At 49.1% G+C, this 19,584-nt stretch overlaps 1 protein-coding gene across 3 annotated transcripts; it reads left to right on the top strand.

Moving 5' to 3' along the window:
* The first annotated feature begins 1,315 nt into the window (after nucleotides 1-1,315).
* Nucleotides 1,316-19,584, top strand: ETV4 (ETS variant transcription factor 4). 3 transcript variants are annotated; one of them, XM_026113591.2, is made up of 13 exons: nucleotides 1,326-1,437; nucleotides 1,931-2,028; nucleotides 2,124-2,220; nucleotides 2,362-2,409; nucleotides 7,837-7,890; nucleotides 11,544-11,670; nucleotides 12,277-12,435; nucleotides 12,819-13,063; nucleotides 15,256-15,330; nucleotides 15,437-15,505; nucleotides 15,730-15,899; nucleotides 16,923-17,024; nucleotides 17,674-19,584. In XM_026113591.2, the coding sequence occupies exons 2-13, from the start codon at nucleotides 1,984-1,986 to the stop codon at nucleotides 17,893-17,895; spliced, it is 1,413 nt and encodes a 470-aa protein (XP_025969376.2). In that variant the 5' UTR covers nucleotides 1,326-1,437; nucleotides 1,931-1,983; the 3' UTR covers nucleotides 17,896-19,584. The 3 variants fall into 3 exon arrangements, with proteins under 3 accessions (XP_025969377.2, XP_064380904.1, XP_025969376.2); XM_026113592.2 differs by having other exon boundaries at nucleotides 1,316-2,028; nucleotides 12,361-12,435; XM_064524834.1 differs by having other exon boundaries at nucleotides 1,322-2,028; nucleotides 2,127-2,220.

Below are 19,584 nucleotides of genomic sequence, written 5' to 3'. Positions count from 1 at the left end.
GGCAAGCAGATATGTTGCTGTGACATGTATAGCAAAAAGTGCAAAGCATAATTCTCTGTTGACTCTTCAACTTTGTAAGGCATTTAAGGTATAAACTGCACAACAACAGCCTAAGTGGGAGAAGTACTCTCTTCTGGCTCTGCTATAAAATTAGATTAAACTGACAGTCTGAGGTGCTTGTTACAAAATTTACAGAAGAGACACAAATTCTTTAAAACTGCAAATATCCAGAACATTTACTCACATGCTTCAGAGATTTTCACATGTCAGGAGTGTATTAATATTCCAGTGCTGCATTAAACCATCTATTTGCAATGTCTGGGAAGGTGAGAGCAATTGCTGCTTCTAAACTGCCTGGGAGTTAGCATGTTTTTCATTCTGCTCCCACAGACAGAGCAGAACTGTATTTCTGTAAGGTTTCCTGACAGCATGAGGTCCTGGTAACACTGGAGCCACAGCATGCTTTAGCAGAAGGATTACAATATATGATGGACTGGATTCTTAAACATATTATTCTGCATAACCGATTCCCCTCTTTTAATAAGCATACCATTGTGTCACAGTGATGGTGTTAGTTACAGAGAAAACATGTCAAAATGCACAGTTTCCATTTAGCATTAGGGATTACTTTCCTTTTTCCTTCTTTTCCTCTTGAGTATGTATTTCTCTTCTAGGAGACCAAATTCCACTAATGATTATCTTATTATAACTGGGTCCCCACAGTTACTGATATTTCTGTAGGAAAAATAGGACCAGCAAACATTAAATATGATCATGGAACTTTTGAAGGAGGGGAAAAAAAGAAAAGAGAGCTGACAGGACACCATACGAGCACATAGCACAGGAGGCAGCACCTGGTTTGTGCACAAACATACAGAAACACTTTTATGGTGTGCAAATTCAGAGACTAGATGTTTGTTTCTCGTCCATTAATATTTATAACAGTAAAACTGGTTTTATAACAGTAAAACTGGTTTTGGTAGCCAAGGTGAGCCTTTCATTGCTTTATCTCCAGATGCATAAATGAGATTTTTCAAAATCTTGTTGAAACTTGAAAAACTTCCTCAGAGCAGGGCTGAAGATACTTTAAAGACTTTTAAAATGACTCCAGTGCATGTGAGAGCTGGCAGGCCTGGTCGTGTGTCACTTTGTGTGGGAGTCTGAGAAAGCGAGCGATGCATACTTGTGCCATGCACTCTCGGCGTGGTTCGAGCTCCTTCGCAGACTTTCATGAATGAACTTCGGGAGTTTTTTTATGAATGGGAGCTCCGCTCTTGAATGAATCCCAGAGTGCTGCGATCTGATTGGCCCTGGAGGCTAAAGCGACGCCCACTTTTCGCTGGGCGAGGGCCAAAAGGAGCCGGGATTGGCAGGCGTGCCCCAGCCGAGGGCTTCATTCACAAAGTCAATGAAACAAAGGAGCGAGAGAGCCGAGCCGTGAGCGAGGCGATGCGCCAATGGGAGGCCGCCCCCGGGTGCACGACGGCCTGAGCCGCTGGGGCGCGGGGCGGGGCGGGACGGGGCGCGCCGGGGCTCCGCATGGGCCGCGGGCCGCCGCCGATGAGCGCGGGGCTCTGCCGGGCTGGGGCTGCGCCAGGTCGGGGGCGCAGGGGGCTCCGCTGGCCTGGGGGCTCTGCCGGGGCTGCGGGTGCGGGGGGCGCCGTCCCCACGGGGATCGCCGTGGCGGCTAGGAGCGGGGGGCTCCCGCCTGCCTCGTCGCCAAAGTTTCAGGAGCTACGGCGCGATCGCCGCCTCCCCGGCGCAGCGCGGGCCGGCCCCGTGGAGGCCAGGGCGCCTTGTCCCGCCGCGGCCGCTGGCTCCGCAGGTGGTGGCCGCTCCGCGGGCCGCCCCGCCGGGCGCTGCCACCGCACCCCCATCCTCCCCCGCCCCGGTCGCTCCCGCCGCCAGCCGCCGCCTGTGCCTTCCGCAGTGCCCGCCGAGAGCCGGCAGCTCCGCGCCGCGAGGTAGCGCACGGCCGGGAGGATGAAGGGCTACCTGGACCAGCAGGTGCCGTTCACTTTTCCGCAGGTGAGTGGCCCCCCCGCGGGGGCTGGGGCCGGGGCCGGGGCCGGGGCCGGGCCCGCCCCGGGCAGGGCCTCCCGGGCTGACCTCTCTTTCCGCAGCAGCCGCCGGGGCACGCGGCTCCCGGCTGCCGAGCTCAGACGGGCCCCCGGAGGAGACCCGCGGCCCCGGGCTTGCCGCCGGCGCAGGAGTCGGAAGGTGAGCTGGGGGAGGCGGGGGGGATGGAGAAGGCTCTGGGCAGGGACTGGCTCCCCTGAGCCGCCCGGCGTGGCGAGCGCGGGAGCATCCCGCCTTCTGCCCCCAGCGCTGCGCTGAGCAAACCTCTCACTTCTCCTGCAGACCTCTTCCAGGATCTGAGCCAGTTCCAGGAGACTTGGCTGACAGAAGGTAGGCTCCTTCCCCTTGCTCTGCTGGGTTTTTTTTTCTTTCTTTCAGTCGTTTGTCTTTTGATGTTTGTTCTATTCTTCCTTTGCTTTGTTTGCCTAGCTCCAAACAGTAAGTATTTTTCTTATCCTTGCCAACCTCTGGCTTGTGTAAATGAAGGATCATGAATCACACTATTTTGCTGGGTATTTGCTTATGAATGGAACTTGGCTGTTAGCCCATTTTCCTAGTTAAAATTTTTGTCTCAGCCTCTACTTGCAACTGCTGAGATTTTGTGCTAATTTGTCACTTATCTTTGTTAGTTGCCAAAACATGGATGATTTCTTAAACAATAAACCATTCTTTTAATCTGAGGAACAAAATGCTGCTCTTAACAGTTTTTTTTTTTAAGATAATTCTCTGATGGGACCTTTCTGGATTTTCTTTGTCTTTCAACACACCATTCGGTTTTGATGCTTACATTGTTTTGCCTTTTCACTTCAAGGAAGAGAAAATTTAAAATCCCAAAGAGTCCCATTAATTCAAAGTGAAAATAGTTTTAAGCAGTCTGGTCAATTTGCTTTAGCTCCAGCACTGCAAACAGCCCATCTTCTGAAAGATTCAATATATATCAAGTACAGAATCTTGATACATATAAAATTACTGTGATAGTGACACTTAACAAATGTTTAACAATAGTAGTAATATAACTTTGCTCAAAATACCATACATATTCTTATTTCCCCTAATTTTACCACTAGTGAAGGACAATCTGTCAAATCATTCTTTAGAAAATAAAGCCTCCAAAAAAGGTATTTGCCAACCAAATTAAAAAAAAATCAAACGTTTTATATTTGTTTCAAGTTGAAAAGAAATGCTTTTGATCGGGCCGTATTCAGGAGCGTGAGGATTGTAAGGATGCAAAAGCAACATCTGGAAGCTGTTCCAGCATTAAAATACTCATCTAGCTTACATGGCAGGACAAAAACAGGTATTAATTGCTGATCATCTAATAGAAGTGCTGAGTGTGCACACTTTCTTTAGGCTAGTTTCTTCAAAAACCTTGAGCTGCCAGTAAGATAAAGTTGCCTCAGAACTAGATTCTGGTAGATTCTGAGTTTTAGGCTTTCTAATGTTTAATACTCTTAATTTTTTCACTTATCCAACGACTTTGCATGGAATTGCTTGCCACACGTTTGCCAGTAGCAGAGTGTATGTAGCATTAATTCATAAACACCATGGGGTGAAAGAAAGGCCACATTATGGTCTCACAGCACTGAACGGAAAGAGACAACCTGCTCTTCCGTGATTAGTAAAGGATAATGAAAACCCTAGAAAAAAATGTAGGAACAAAAAAATTTTATTTCCTACCCAATACCTTCCAATTCCAGAAGGAATTGCCTCGTGACTACGGTGTTGGGATAGAAACAAATTTGGGTTCTCCTAATAGCTCTGTCATCTGCATCCTGTGGGACAGGGCAAACATCTCATCCTTCTGAGTTCTGACTTCATTTGCTATTTAAAAGCATTAATATCTTGTATTTCTATGGCACCTTTCATTCAAAGAATTTTAGGAACTTTACCATTTTCTATGAATTGGTCCTCACAACACATCTAGCCAGCATGCATTGCAATCTTTGTTTTCTGTTTGGGGCAGCTGAGTCCCAGGGCATTCCTATGGCTTGCTCAGAATCACACAGCTGAGAATGGACTTCAGGTTTCCTGGTACCTGGTTTTGTGCTATAACCACAAAAAGCACAAGACCCTTCCCATGGCAGTCAGTACTTCATAAAATTCAAAGAAGTGTTTAGATGGAAATTCAGAGATTTTTTTTCTCTTTAAATTACTATTGAATATTTGGAGTTAAAAAGGGAAGATTTTCATGGAAACAAGGTTAAATGAGAGGGTATGCCATACCCCAGGAGCAGCAATCACTACATATGGTAGATATAGAAGACTTAAGAGATGGCTCTGTAACAAGTGTTGTCTTTGAAAGGTCGCAGTAGTATCCAGGGAATATAACCTGTAGAAGGCTGGTTTTGTTCCGTTTGTCTGACTTTACCAAATAGATCTTCCAGTCCTGTTATCTTCTAGTCTTTATCAGCTTTTACTCCAGGCCAAATGCAAGAGCAATACTGGGCTTGCCAGTCACTAGCTGGCCAGCTGCAATGGAAGAAATGCCCAACAATAATTATTTTATGTTTTTACAGCATAGAAAGGTTTTTTTTATATAGCTCATAGCACCTAGTCAGAGTCCAAGTGAAATCTCTGGGAAATTCAATACATGTTTTAATAAACTAACTTACAATTTTAGACTACATATATGTGAAAATATTTTCTCAGATCTTTCTGAAGATAATCTGTTTAGAGTATGGTGACTCCCATTTCCAGGCTTTTAACAAGAGAAGTTGCCCTCCGAAGCTTTTTTTTTTCCCCCTGTATTTACCAATATTACAAATTACTTTCCGGGATGGTGAAAATAACTTTTTTGGCTGGTCCCATGTATAAGTGTCTCTGCTAGTATTTGTTCATGAGAAGAAAACTGAAAACTTAAAAGTTCCTTTCTAAACAATGCAGAATACAACTCATTGAAATAGAAATAAATAAAAATAAAATAAAGTGAAAATATGAAATATTTTATGTACTCTCTGCCTCTATCACATGTAGTTTAGAAATTTAGCTATTTTATTTTATTCTGTCTTACAGATCTTGATATTAGTTTTAAAGAGGAAGAAAAATCTGTGAAGGAAGCAAATTGTAAATATAAGGACACACCACACATTCAGCCATATGCAAAAATCTTAAAAAGTTTAAACCACATAGATATATATTTCTTAAGATGTGTGGTTTCGTTCATAGGGCTATCTTTTTGTTTGCTCTTGAGTGGTGACAACTGTAACTAATTTTTTTTCATAGTCTGCATCCATACTGAAAATACCCTGGGACTTGATCAGGCTGCAGGAAGAGCCCGGTTGAAGCTGGGCTTGGAGCTCTGCTCAGCCTGCATGTTCTCCGCCAACCGCCTCTCCCAGCAGAATGAGCCTGAGACATGCTCCTTGCAGCTCCGCCAGAAATGCACCATCCATCTTTTGGTGGAAAAGAAAATCTTTTCCAAGTGGGAAAAGGAGCAAAAGCCAATAGTGACATCATCTTTTTCCTGTCTGTAAAAAGCCCAGTTCAAAATTTTCATCCTTTACAAGTATCTTAGCAAAGAAAAGCAGAGCTGTCTTCCAACACAGGTCTATCCTTGGAGATGATCATACTTGAGCTCTACTGCCTAAATTCCATTCTTCAGATGCACAAAGCTAAACAATATAAATATTGAGATTTTCTTTTCCTTTCTCCCCACCTTTTTTTCAGAAAACGTTTAGTTTTTCCCCAGGCAGAGGCCCTAGGTCCATCTTGTGCCTGTGCACTTGATGTGTACTTCTTGCTGTGATGCGCTGTCGGTATGCTCCATACCGAAAGCAGTTCTTGCATACTGTGTTGAGATGCGTCTTGGACGCTGGTGGAGTGCAAGCAGATTGCCAGGACCTGCTATGCAAAGCCAGTTCAGACTAGGACATCTCAATGCTCTTGTCCTGGTTACATTTTGTGAAGTCCTGCAACGACGTTTGCAGCCTGTGTTATGTCTGACCGCTGGGGACGGGGTTTGTGGTTGGGCCAGAGCTCGAGCTTGGGGGTCTGCCAGTGGCTGGGAGGCTGGAAGAGGAGCCTGTCCTGCCTGGTTTCCGGCAGAGGCTGATGCCATGTGCTCAGCATAGCTGGGTGTGGAAACTGCAATGTAAAGTGGGCTCAGCGTAACGGAGAAGAAATAGCTGTGTATCAAAATACAGGCTGAATTTTGGTCAGTAATGTGGTTCTGGTATCAGACAGCATGCCTTTAGCTTCCTTAACCCTTTTTCTTTTTGTGATGAGGCAGAATTTAAGGTACTTTAAATAAATGCAGATGTTGCTGCTGCCAAGGCGAAAGCTGGATTGGATCACTGCTTTCTGTCTCCTATTGTCTAAGGATGGGATTATGAGAGATGTACTTCAACAAAACCCTATGTCCTGGGCTGTGGGCAGGCTCTCCAAGGGCACCATTTTGACCAGCTTATGTAGGTTTTGCAAAGGGAAGATGGGGGAAAAACGTTCTGTGGAGTGGGGTAACCTGGCACAACTAAACTTACTGTTAGGACATCTGGATGAGTTGTTCCCGCTGCGAATGTCTGAGGGCAATGTTGGTGAAAGCTTTTCTTGGCACATAAGGAAAGCAGGGACTGGCAAAGAACCTGTGTAGCTGCCTCCTCTGTGAAATGAAAAAGGCTAGTAACCAAACCTTGCATGTCCGAGATAAAAACAGAAGAGGACTTGTCATGTATACTGAAATTCCTATGTCCAAACTGCCTAGTAGCACTATGGGCCACATTATCTGAGCTTGCAGGTTAGAGTACTCTCTCTGGGACACATCAGGATTAATAAATATGACCCCCTGGTTTGTGAAGAGGCATCAATGTATAAACAGTGTGCTGCTGGCTTTTCATGCCAGCAGATAAATATGCTGAGCCTCTCCAGTTTGTCTAAAGGAGACAGCAAGCCTAAAGCTTTTTAACACTATTGAGACGCTAATGTTGTTAACTCTTTCACTGCTTCTCACATCCAGCAACATCTTGTCCAGTGAGGCAGGCTGTTCAAGGAACAAAAGCAAGGTCTCTGGTGCTTCAGATGTCTTTATTAGACAGTCGTTGAGGCATTCAAACACCTCAGGCCTTGCTGCTGTTCTCAGAGCAGTGCTGGTCTCAGGCAGCTCCCCTAGACATGGGTTTTCCTGTGCCGCTGTGCAGGGAAGGAGCGACTGCTTGCAGTCAGGTTCTCTGTGAGCGCTTCCTCTTATGCTTCCTGTTTACAAAACCATACACACATACGAGGCCCTATTAACCATCCTTTCCCTCTACCAGGTTATACTATTTTTTTTTCTTTGAAATGTTTTCTTTTTGGTGATTAACAAATTGTAGCCTATTCCACTAGTGCTAAGCTATCTGCTAATTCTGGAGCTACTGCAAGAATGGTTTCTATATGAAGGCATAGATGCTTTCCATTCCTCTCATCACCTTGACATAGCCTTGCCAAATTTACCAGGTGGTAGCTGTTCTTGCTATGCTAAATGCTTAAAAATTTCTGCATGTTATGTTTCTAAGGAAAAATGTGAACCTTGAGCAAACAGACTTGCTGTTGTCCTTTTTTATTTCCAAGGCAAGGGAGAAAGAAACTGGCAGGCTGATAAGGGGTAAATCTGCAGGCAGAGGAGCTGTATTCATTAGTCCCAAGAGGAAACTAGCCCTAGTCACTAAAGTGCATCCCATCAGAAAGCTCAGATCTTCTCTGCATAGACCGATTTCTGCCTTACTGTTAATTACACCACACAAAGTGCCTGATCTAATTCTTCTCCTCTCTCTGCTCCCCTGGCAGCTCAGGTTCCAGACAGCGATGAGCAATTTGTGCCTGACTTTCATTCAGAAAACTGTAAGTAGTGTGGGGGCGAGGGCACCTCTCGGGGGAGGAGAGCAGGATATGCTTAAACTAAACAGATATGTGGGTGAGACGCGCAGAGTGAGGCCCAGGTTCTCATTTCATTCCTACATTGTTGTGACAGTGACAAAAAAAAACCAGACTAACTGTCCATGTCCAGACAGTGCAAACGCATATGCTGAGGGGGTTTCAAAGAGTGTATATCGTAGCTGCTGTATGTGTGAATAATTAGGCAACCCTGAAATCCCTGAGAAAAAAGCATTACTATGACAGTCAAAGGTAAAATCTGTGGCATTGCCCCCCCCCCCCCCCCCCAAGCAAAGTCCATTGGATGGTACGTGGGATGAAGGGTGCTGTGACTCCCCTGGGCTCTGCTCACCTCTGTGACCCCCGGCTGAGCACGCCTTGCCAGGATGGTCCCTGCGAGGCCGTGGCCCTGTCTGCTGCAAACCACGGTGTGAGGGCATAGTCCCTCGAAGAGCTTTACTGGCTGGCCTGACTTTTCTGTTCTTAGCAGAATGATTGCATGTGTCTGCACAAAAGTGTACAAATTTTACCACAAACATTTGCTCTGAGCGCTGGTCAAAGCACTCCCCGTTGCGGAGGAGCCCGCCATTGCACGGGGGCAGGTGTCTGCAGGAGCTGTCTGCACCATTGCCGTGCAGCCCTGTCTGCCCTCCCCACGCTCGGCCTGTCCTCTTCACATGCCACCGTCTCACGCGGGAGCTGACACAGGGCTGACTGACTACATGCCCGAAATTCATACAGACCGTGTGGAATAGCTGTGCGTTGCAAGCAGCTGCTGGAACCCAGAGCCTGGACCATGGCAGGGGTGCCAAGGCTGCAGGAAGACGTCGCACCATTCCCTGGGCACGTTCACATCCGGCAGCTTGCTGAGAGCAGAGATGTCCGTTTAAAGCTGTTGCAGTTGGCTTTGGTGCTCTTTCCACAATGATGCCCCTCTCCGCCTGGCGGGGAGCAGGATTCTTCTCCTTTTTTGTTTTTTTACGTCAAAACTAAAATGAAGCGCTTTTCCTGATTGTTCTGGTCTACCTCCCTCGCCTGGACTTGGCTCTGCAGCACAGCTGGGCTTGCTCTGAGTCATACGACTTGTTTCTTCCTCCCTTTGACCTGGAGCTGAGGAGAGGGCTGGTCCCATGTTTCGCTCTGAATGAATGAGCCAGTTGTAATGCGATAGCCTGTTCCAGCTATTAGGGGCCGGAAAGAGTTGGCCGCTCCTAGCACATTTAGCTTCTTGAGGCTTGAATGGAGTTCAGTGTACTGGACAGAGCAAGTTTTTTTCCAAGGCTCAGTTGACACATCAGCAGTTTTAGTGTGGTTCTATACCTCTGTTTACTCTGCACATTGAAAAGAGCTGCTGCAGACAGAAGGGGAATGGATGCTCCAGGCATAGAAAGATGCTTTTCTCTTGCCGCCCTTCCCTGGGCCAGGACTGTTTGCACGGATGCAGAAGTGTCAGGCTTTGGATACCAAATCCATCCCCGGTGTGGGCCAGGCCCACCGAGAGGGTGGACTCATGCCCCCCCTTCCCTCCGGCTGGTGCCAAGAGCTGTCTGTGAACACTCCATTCTGCTCAGGCCTGGCTGTGGGACATCCCGTTGTCCCCGAGCAGGAGCCAGAAACAGCATGAGGCTCTGGACTCTTAAGGATGTATTTATTTATATTGATTTCTGTCAGGCTGTTTGGATCCCTTTGGGTCCTGGAGTGATGTAGGGGTTAAAGATGGGCTTGAAACCCAGGGCAGGCAAAAGGAGTGAGGTTTGTGGGGTATTTCCCTCTTATGCTGAGGAACTTGATGGGGGGGGGGGCGGGGCTGGCAATAGAAAGCAGCTGTAGCATCCTGAGCTCAGAGAGGCATCTGCAGCTCTTTCTCCAGCCCTGTGGATAGCTGCCTGCTGCAGCACTTCTGAGGGACAAGTAGCCCTGCATGTGCAGAGAGAGGTGGCTTGGGGATGGCAGCTACATATATGGTTCAGGTTAGTGCTGAAATAAACCCAGAAAAAGTCTGAGCTATTCACAGGGCAGGATGTAACTTCTTCCTGTAAAGCTGTAGCCACAGCTCTGGACATCCCCCTCTTTACAAGCAGCATGGTGTCAGCTGGAAGAAGTGGGAGTGAACCAGCAAGCAAGGACCAGAGCTGGCCTTATTCAGAGCTCACAGCTTTGATATGGAGGGCAGGTCTCTCACTTGTTTGGAAAACAAGTGCAGACCTATGAATTGTTTCTTGGGTTACTTTCTTTCCTAAGTCCAGTGACCTCCTGACAGCAGTAGCAGAGCTCAGAGGCAAAGGCATAAGATGCTTAATGTGTCCTTCAGCTAGTGTAAGCTTTTCTGAGGAAACAGTAAAGGAAGTTTTGCTCCCTGCTGGATTTAATTAGGCATAAGAAGTAATAATACCCACATCCTACTTCCCGGTACTGTAAACTGCAACCCACATTCGTTACTCATGAAATCCTAACCAGCCCAGAGATATTCCTCATCATCTGCATCAGGCCATGACCAGCAACTAGTGCACTGAAAGCGAGGCAGAGCCTTTTGCCTTTTTCCTGTTCCACCACTTGAGTTTTGGATGAGCGGAGGGGTTAAGAGGTTCCCCCAATCCCACCTCCGGACATGCTGGACTGTTAGCGTGGAAGAGATTCAACAGTGGGAAACCTGCGTTTGGAAATGATATCGGCAGCTGCTGAGCACCAGCTTGGCAGCCTCCCGTCCAGGAATTGCAGTCTCCTGCAGAAGTGCCTGACGGTTTTCCTGAGTGCTGAAGTATAAACCTAATACAAGTCATGAAATCACACCCTTCAAGGGGGGCTGCTGAGAGGACCTGACAGCTCCTCTCCCAGCTTTGAGGTGAATTATAGTGAAAGTAAGGGCTTGGAAGTCAGATTTCTGTTCTGTACTCTGCTTTAACACTGACTCAGTTTCTTTGAAAAAAGGATTTTAGCTGTCTGAATTGGTTAGGAGCTTCTGAAAGCAGTACTTGTGTAAGGTGTCTGAGTACAAGTTAGCCTGGTGAAAGTCTGTAATAGTATGCAATATATACAATAGTATTTTCCCACAGACAACATTCAGCAGCTTGTGTAGCTGTGTCTAGGAAAACCTTAAATTCATAGTCCTACAGGACAAACTACATCATGATGAAGTCTATAGCGTGACATTATATTAGTGCATTATAATTTAATGCAATGCTGCTCACAAGACATGATTACCAGGTATGTCAATGAGAGAACATTTTACATGATGCAGATCAGAGCTTTGCTTTTGTGTGTGGAAAACTATAATATGTGCATGCTTGTCCCTTGGGACACAACAGAGTATGTCTGTCCCAGCCTTGAACGGCTTAGGAAATTATCCACCCTAGATCCTTCTCAGAGTGCTCTGGATTATCACAGAGTATATTAGCACTCTTAAATCTGCTGCTTTAAGGCTGATGTACCATATGAACCCCAGTAAATCAAGGGCAGAGATCACAAACTCCAGGGAATGCCTATTAGTATTTTGTTTCTCGCAGAGCCAATTGAACAAGGAGCAAGGTGGTGGCATCTGAAGCGATTTGTTGTTGGCTGACATAAACATCTCTCCAAAAACAAAAAAGGTCTTAACTTGATCTTTCATTTCTCTCCCACAGTAGCTTTTCACAGTCCTCCTGCTAAGGTTAAGAAGGAGCCCCAGAGTCCCTCCTCGGACCCCACACTGTCCTGCAGCCATAAGCAGCCTTTCCAGTACTGCAATGGCGAGCAGTGCCTTTACCCCAGGTAATGCAGCTGGCACAGGGGAGGGACAGGAGCTGCTACGAAATGGATAGTACTGCGTTATCTAATGATGAGGTGCTGTTACCACAGCCTGGTCTGGCTGCTGGGTGTGCTACGATGCAAATTAACCAGTGGGTCAGTTCGTGGCATCCTGCTCAGGCTGCTGTCTGCCGGAGCGGATAGCTCAGACCCACGCAGGGTCGATCTGGGCCTGCCTCTTGGGTCTTCCCTTGCGCTGCTCCTCAGCTGCCCTGATGCTGAGAACAGGCTCGACACTTGTCACATGCCTCTCTCCCCCTTTCTTCCTCTCCTTTCCCAAATCTGTCCCACGAGGGGCTCCCTGACACTACCACCCACAGTCCCAGCCCTTTGCCTGAGCTGTTGTATGACCTCTTCAGAACGGACACCTTCATTTTGCTGCTTGAGGGGTTATTGCTGTCATGCATGGGAGCAACCAGTGACCAGAAAGGAAGGAGCTTCTACTTTATGCTTCTGGCCTAGGTGGTTGGATGGGAGGGACGATGTATCTGCCTGTGACACGTTCTCCCTGGGTGCTGCCACAAGTCCTTGGAGAGTTGTAATGCTCCAATGTCTGTTTGACTGTCCCAGCGCCTATGATCAGACCAGACAAGTTGGAATCAAGTCCCCCAACCCAGGAACCCCGCTACAATCACCGCTCCAACATTTTCCTAGGCAGGACAGGAGCTTCCTGAGCTCCGTGGGGCCACCCCACTCCACCTCCAGCTGCGGATACCTCATGGAAAACAGGTGAGTGACTGCTGGGAGGAGGCAGCCACTGCCCTCCTCGGTGGTCTGGGGAGAAGGGACTGCGGCATCCGGATTAAAGCTCTCAGCTTCCAGCAATCACAGGATCCCCCTGCCCAAAGTACCTGGAACCCAGAGCTGCTGCCCTGGCTTTCAGAGTACGCCTACAGCCTCAAGCCCGTCAGATCTGGGGAGCAATGGGCTGGGCAGTTGCCCTTAGAAGCATCTTTTGGTGGGGTGCCTTTCCTGCCCAGCTGTGCTTGCAGCTCCCCCATCCCCAGTAAGAGCCTCCCCCCAGCAGCCCAAGGTCCCCCCAGCCTTCCTGCACTGGGGGCCAGACCAGACAGCCAAGAAACAGCCATCCCGTGGCCTCTCCCTTCTTCCAGCTCTGCCTACCAGCCAGCCGTGGAGATGTGCCGCTCCTTCCCCTCCTCGCAGGGCATGGCCCGAGAAGCCCCCGTCGCCTACCAGCACCAGGCGCCTGAGCCCTGCCTCCAGTACCCGCCGCAGGGCTTCAAGCAGGAGTACCACGACCCGCGGTACGAGCAGGCGAGCCGGGGCGGCGGCAGCCGTCAGTACCTGGCGGCCGTGGTGGTCAAGCAGGAGCAGGCCGACTACGCGCACGACTCAGGTGGGCGGCAGGAGCGCGCTCGGGCTGCGCGAGCCGGGTGTCGGTGCGGCTGAACAACCGTCGGTGGCGGTGCTCGGGCTTTGAAACGGTACTGCTTTGTCTTCAGGCGCGTTATTGCTATTCACTTTACGTGGAAGGCAGTCAGACCATAGCAGCAACTACGTAAAAATCTCTCAACTAGATAGATTAACGTGCTGGAGAGCTTTGAGCAGTGAACTCCAGTACCAGGAGTTTCCCGCTCACCGTCAGGAACGGCGGAAAGGGTGTTCCCGACTTCGTAGGGAGTTGAGTCTTCAGGGGGACGTGTGGACTGGTGGGTCACAGAGGGAGCGAGGCAAGGTCAGCATTGAAGAAACTATACCAAAAACCTTTTGTAAACAGCAGCAGAGAGGAGAGAGTCAAATGTCTTGAAACCTGTACAGAAAAGCCCATCCTGGTTCCCTGTGGCGGGAGGTTGGGGGACAGGGTGACCTCCAGGCACTGGCAGCAGGGCAGAGCGGTGCTGTGTGCAGGGACTGCGCTGCGGAGCCCGCACCGTCTGGCCCCACGTGCCTCTGCCCTGAATGGAGCTGGAGGAATTTCGTTCGCAAAATGGAGGTGTTGGAAGCCGCTGCTCTCCCGCACTTGGGCTGGTGGGTGTCAGCTTTCACCGCTGCCATCTCCTCGCTGCAGCTGACATCGACCGTGCTGGAGACGCCGGGCGCTGCTGCCTGCAGCAGGCTGTGGGCAGGGAGAGCCCGTGCCCCAGGTTGGAGGTTATCCTGCAAGATAAGCCAGCCCTGTTCTGGCAAACAAATCTCTGCCCTGGACTTGTGCAACTAGCAATGAACTGGCCACTTCCAAGGACAGGCACGAGCCCAGAGCTGGGTCCGTGCTGGCTGGGCTAAATGCAGCTCAGCTGCTCTGTGACTCTCACAGTGTCAACCCCCACCTGCTACTTCCTGGAGAAACGGGGCGCACAGAGCAGGTGTTGGAGATTTCAGAGGATCACAATGGGGAAAAAAAGGTTATCTATAAATTCCCAAGATAGCTCTCTAGACCAGGCAGATCAAGCAATTCTCTTATTTTCCACAAGGGAAAAATGTTATTTTTCAGCAGACCTGCCCAGGCTCTTGCTACTCTGATACACTTGCGCAATACCCTGTTCTAGCAGGCATGTTGCTTCTGGTTTCCTGGTGTTTTAACGGTCATTTTGAATTTGTTTCCTTTAGAAGAAATAAATACACAAATAAAAAGCTCCCATGAGGGTATAGAATGCATTTCTGTGGCCATGCTGATACTACACTTTCACTGGGTCCTTCTGCCCAGACAGGGGAAGAAAATGCACAACCTGAGGAAGAATGCTTTTGTGAGGATGGTTTATGATTGTAATAATGCACAGTCTGTCAGCTCAGTACCCTTTTGCCCTGAGCAGCAGCAAAATGTCTGCCTAAGGCAAACACAAGTGTACAAGGGAAAGGTAAGGTAAATCTTTCCAAAGCTCCCAGTTACAGATTCCACTTTAGCTATAGCTGGAAATAGGTTTGATTCAGAAAACACAGGATACAGAGGCTATAAATAGCAGTGCCCAGCAGCAATATATACTGTACAGAGAGCTTAAAAAGACCTCCTACTTGTTTTCAAACTGAGATTGTTTTAACCTTTATGCTTTCTCCATTGTTCATGAGAATTCCCTATTTTGACGTGAAAAAGCCAGTGAGACTTAATACCTGAAATGACGTCTGAGACACACACTGTAGTAAATATTCAGCTGTTGCTGCTGCCTTTTAATGTGCCCCCAGAGAAATGCAATGCCTTCTTCACCTGTGACAGCTGTAGCAGAGTTCTGTTATCTTAAATTAAGCTTTCGAGGAAGGAGAGGTTTCATACAAGTTTACCCTATTCTCTGAGATTTTGCAACATGAGTGGAGTGTGGGTGCGAACAGAAAATCTCTGCTCCTCTAAGGGATGACATGTGGTAGTGTCACAGGGATGCAGTACTGTAATTGTGATAGGAAGCATAATGCAGATGGAGCTGTGGTGGGAGGGCCAAGAGCTAGGAAGTTACCTACAAGATGGCATGAGCCATTTAGGAGCATCCTAAATTGGATGTTGATCTGGCAGCTGCGCTTACCTGTTCATGCCTGGAAAGCAAGATGGTTCTGCCTCTGTGTGTGCCTTGCAGTGAAATCAGCTTGTTAATTGTTCTGTAGATGTTCCTGGCTGTCCTTCCATGTACATGAATGTTGAGGGTTATCCAAGCCATTCAAACACAGAAGGTTCATTAGGTGAGAAACTTGGTGCCTGCCTTCCTTTCCCCTGCACCTGCATTGCATTGCCCTCTAGCACCAGCCTTTCCACGTCTCCAACTGCGTGTGCTGCTTTCTCTTCTAGGCTACAGCTATGACAAGCAGATGAGGTCCTTCGCTGATGATGTCTGTGTTGTTCCAGAAAAATTTGAAGGTCAGAGAAAGAAGGGCTTTCAGTTTGGGCAGTGGGTTTGCAGCCAGAGTCTCAGACCTGGGTAAATGTGAACTGAGACGGGAGAGACTCTGAGACACCTTGCAGCTTCTCCCAGGGCAGCTCTCAGCCACCTTCACCTTTGTAGCTCTCTCTTACAAGGCAGAAACTCTGCAAAGAAGGTGCAGGGCTGTTATCATTAGAAACACCTTATTTGCTCTCACCAGGAGACATCAAGCAGGAAGTTGGAGGGTACCGGGAAGGACCACCGTACCAGCGACGCGGATCGCTCCAGCTCTGGCAATTCCTTGTGGCTTTATTGGATGATCCAACCAATTCCCACTTCATTGCCTGGACTGGCAGAGGGATGGAGTTCAAGCTCATTGAGCCAGAAGAGGTGACACCATTTTGCTTTTCTCTGTGCTCTGGGGAAGCAGCCACCATTTCGGAGGCTGCAGATTCCCATGAGGTTTTTCCTCTGGCCTGCCAGTGAGCCCTTCAGCAAGTCACGGTTTTCAGAGGAGGCCAAAAGACTAAGGTGACACAAATACCGGATTTAACAAAGGCTAGTTTTAAGTTTAGGCTTTCTGCAATGCAGTGAGTCACATTTCCCATGGCCTCCACTTCCTGGGCTGCTTCGCTCCTCACCTTGCAGCGGTCTGTGCTGTCTGTGCACTCCCTGCTCAGGGCTGACGTTGAGACATGGGGCTTTGAGCCCTGCTGATCGCAGAAGCTTTTATAAAAATCTGGAAGAAACCATGTCCTAGTCTCAAGATATCTTGATATCAAAACTGGTATTAATTAAGGTGTCATTTCTAATGCTGTCATGACCCAAAAAGCCCAATAATATCTGACAATAGCTGGGAGATGGGCCTGCAATATCTGTTCACGTCTCCCCCCCGTTAGAGCTGTGTTTAGCACCAGCAGTGCAGATGAGTTATCTTGCTGAGCTAACATATGTTTATAGCAGATTTTTCAGTCTCACAGATGAAGCTGAAAACCATGTAGTGGGAAGAAGAGGCACACTGGTCTCCCAGTCGAGCTATTCTCTTGTGCATGGGCTGCTGCTAAACTTGCCTGATCCTTTCAGATAAAGGGTAGCACCGAATCAAGCAGCCCTTCAGCATCCTCAAGCTTTCAAAGCCTTGAAGAACAAGAAGAGGTGGTGACTGCAAATGAGCTCCGCAGTGGCAAGGAAAATGCCTGTCTATGATACAGGACATTTCAGTTTATCAGTTCTACTCTTCCTCTTTAAAAGCAGCTAAATAATTATTGTTTGATTCTATTATAAAACTGTTGTAAATGTTTGTATGCGTTTTGGTGCGGTGGTATTCTCTCAAAAGAGAATCAGCCAGATCTGGTTCTTCTGCCTTTGGGTGGGTTCACAGGCACTCATGCACTCTGGTGCTTTATTTTGCAGGTAGCCAGGCTGTGGGGCATCCAAAAGAACCGTCCAGCCATGAACTATGACAAGCTGAGCCGGTCCCTTCGCTACTATTATGAGAAGGGCATCATGCAGAAGGTCAGTCTGCAAAGCAGCCGGAGTTTCTATGCCTTTCATGATGCTTCTGTTGTTTGTGACAGGAAGGTACCGAACGTGCTGGAGCTGGCCAGGCTTCTTGAGCTTTCCTTCCCCTGGACTTCTCTTTGCAGTAGGCAAATAAAAAAAATCCTATGAGGAAGGTGTAAAGGTGCTGAATCCAGGCAACATATAAGAAAGAACACATTTCTTTATCTGTGTATGTCCACAGCTGGGAGAGAGCAGGAGTTTCCTCAGCTGCAAGGACATATAAGCTGGCTAGATTTTCTGTGGACGAGAGAAAGACCCTACCTGGGGGTTGGTCCCATGTGGCAGGGATGCTCTCCAGACCCAGGGCACGGGAGGGAACAGCAGCGAGTGTAGTTATGTCACAGCACAGACTGCTCAGGGACTGTGGGTGCTGTTGCCATCTGGACAAGGAGTCAGTTGGCAGTATCCCATTTCCCAGGCACTCTTCCCGGGGAGACCAGAGCAGCAGGAGCACAACATAAGGCGAAGCTTGCAACCCCAACACGTCTTGAGGGGAAAGGGCTAGAGCAGCCAGATGTTTCTGCAAGCCTTCTCCGGGCTGAGGAGCGTTGTGCTGGTGCTGCCCATGTGCCTGCAACGTTCATCTCGTCTCTGCCCGCAGGTGGCCGGAGAGCGCTACGTGTACAAGTTTGTGTGCGAGCCTGAAGCCCTTTTCTCTCTGGCCTTTCCTGACAATCAGCGGCCCACCCTGAAGGCTGAGTTTGACCGGCAGATCAGCGAGGAGGATACGGTGCCGCTTTCTCACCTGGATGAGAACGCGCCTTACCTGCCGGACCTTGGGAGCCTACCCCCACAGCTTCACGGCAAAGGCTATGCGTATTAGCGCTGCTGGGAGCCCGCTGGGACACCCTTGCGTGTGTATATAAGGAGACGCTTGGTTAGTACTCAGTCGGTATAGGCATGTCCCCAGGCCAGCCTGCGGCTGCACTAGACTGTGGATACCTGCCTCAGCCAGGGAAAGGGTTTGGGTCCACCTGTGGATAAGCAGCTGGCTGCCGTCAGGGCTCCTGCGTGTGTGTGATGAGACCCCGTGGCTGGCAGGATGGGACTAGCTCTCGGTGACACAGACCCCCCCCAAGCAGGGGAGCCTGACTGCAGCAGTGTCTCAGGTAGCTGCTGCCTCCAGCCGGAGCAGATGAGCCTGTCGCAGTCCTTCTCTTCACCCAGGGAGGAAACGGGGTTCTATCGGATTTTGTCTCTGGTTTGAGGATGCTACAACGCCGCTGCTGGCTCCGTTCCTCCAGCACCCATCCAAAAGCCCTGAACGAGCTGCCCGCAGGAAGGGACAGCTCTGACCCACATGGACACACCACTGCCAGGCAGACGTGCCTTTTTCCTGGGAGGTCTGCAACACAGTGGTCACAGACCACTAATAACTGCTTTGTGGGAATGGGGAATACTTACGGTCTTGTGTGTGCTTGCTCCTGCCTTACCTGCTTCATGCCAGGGCTGGCTGGTATTCAGGGCTCTGTCTGAGCAGGGTAGCAGGAGGGACTGGCCAGGATTAGAGAAGAGCTGGAGCTCGTGGCACCATAGGCAGTTCAGGAGAACGGCAGAGCTGCCAGGCTGCACTGGTCTGGGGCACAGCTCCAAGCCAACATCACCTTCAGGTAACGCAGGAAGCAGCAAGACGGGAACCACTGGTTCTTCATAGCATCTGGCTCGCAGAGGTCTGGCTTTCACCATTGGCTATTCCAAACTCAGTAACTTCTTCAACAATCTTCCTCAGGCTCTGAGTGTGCCCATCCTGGGCCTAGCAAGAAAATCATCTGAGGCAAGAAAAGAACCTGGTGAAGGTGTGTTAAGGAAATGATTTACAAATAACCTAAAACATACAAAGTTCTTAATGTCTGAATTTGGGCTTAACCTCTGCAGATGTTTGCATGTTTGAGGGAAGTCCTGGAGTGGCAGTAGGGTGGACATCTGTGCAGGCCAGTGCAGCACGTGCAGCTTAACTAGACTCTGGCTGGTTTTCCACAATGGGGAAGATCTATAACAGGCCCCATATCCCCATTGACGGGTGCCTTGCTTTTAATTAGCAGCTCCAGCCGTGTGCTCAGTTAGCGGAGGAGCAGTATGGGGTACCCAAACAGCAGAAGCCTGCTTCCTGCTGCTTCAGTTTGACAAGCTGGCCACCGAGTGCGGAGCGCTGCCAGCGCTGCCAGTGTGGTCATCCAGAGACTGAATTCTGTAAGTTCATTGAAAGCCGGGTTTTCCCCAGTGATTCTCCCCTGCATAGCTTATGCCAGCCTCGTTCCCTGGCATGAGGGCCAGGAAAAGCAGCTCTGCCAGCCTGAGGACAGGTCAGAGCTTCAGGGCAGCCTGCGCTGCTGGTGCCTTTGTGTGCCCTGTGCAGCCTAAAGGCTCAATGTCCCGGCAGCACCCACCGGGCAAGCACGCTTCCCCCGGGGTCCCAGGAGTGAGGGCGAAGGGAACCCCCCCATTGGCATAATCTGTCTTTATTATTTATGAGTGTAAAAATACTATAATTAATAAATTGGTCTATATCTTT

This window comes from Dromaius novaehollandiae, chromosome 22 (genome assembly GCF_036370855.1).
Source record: "Dromaius novaehollandiae isolate bDroNov1 chromosome 22, bDroNov1.hap1, whole genome shotgun sequence".
Lineage (NCBI taxonomy): Eukaryota > Metazoa > Chordata > Aves > Casuariiformes > Dromaiidae > Dromaius > Dromaius novaehollandiae.
The sequence above is the reverse complement of the archived record's forward strand: the minus strand, read 5'-3'. Positions and strand labels throughout refer to the sequence as shown.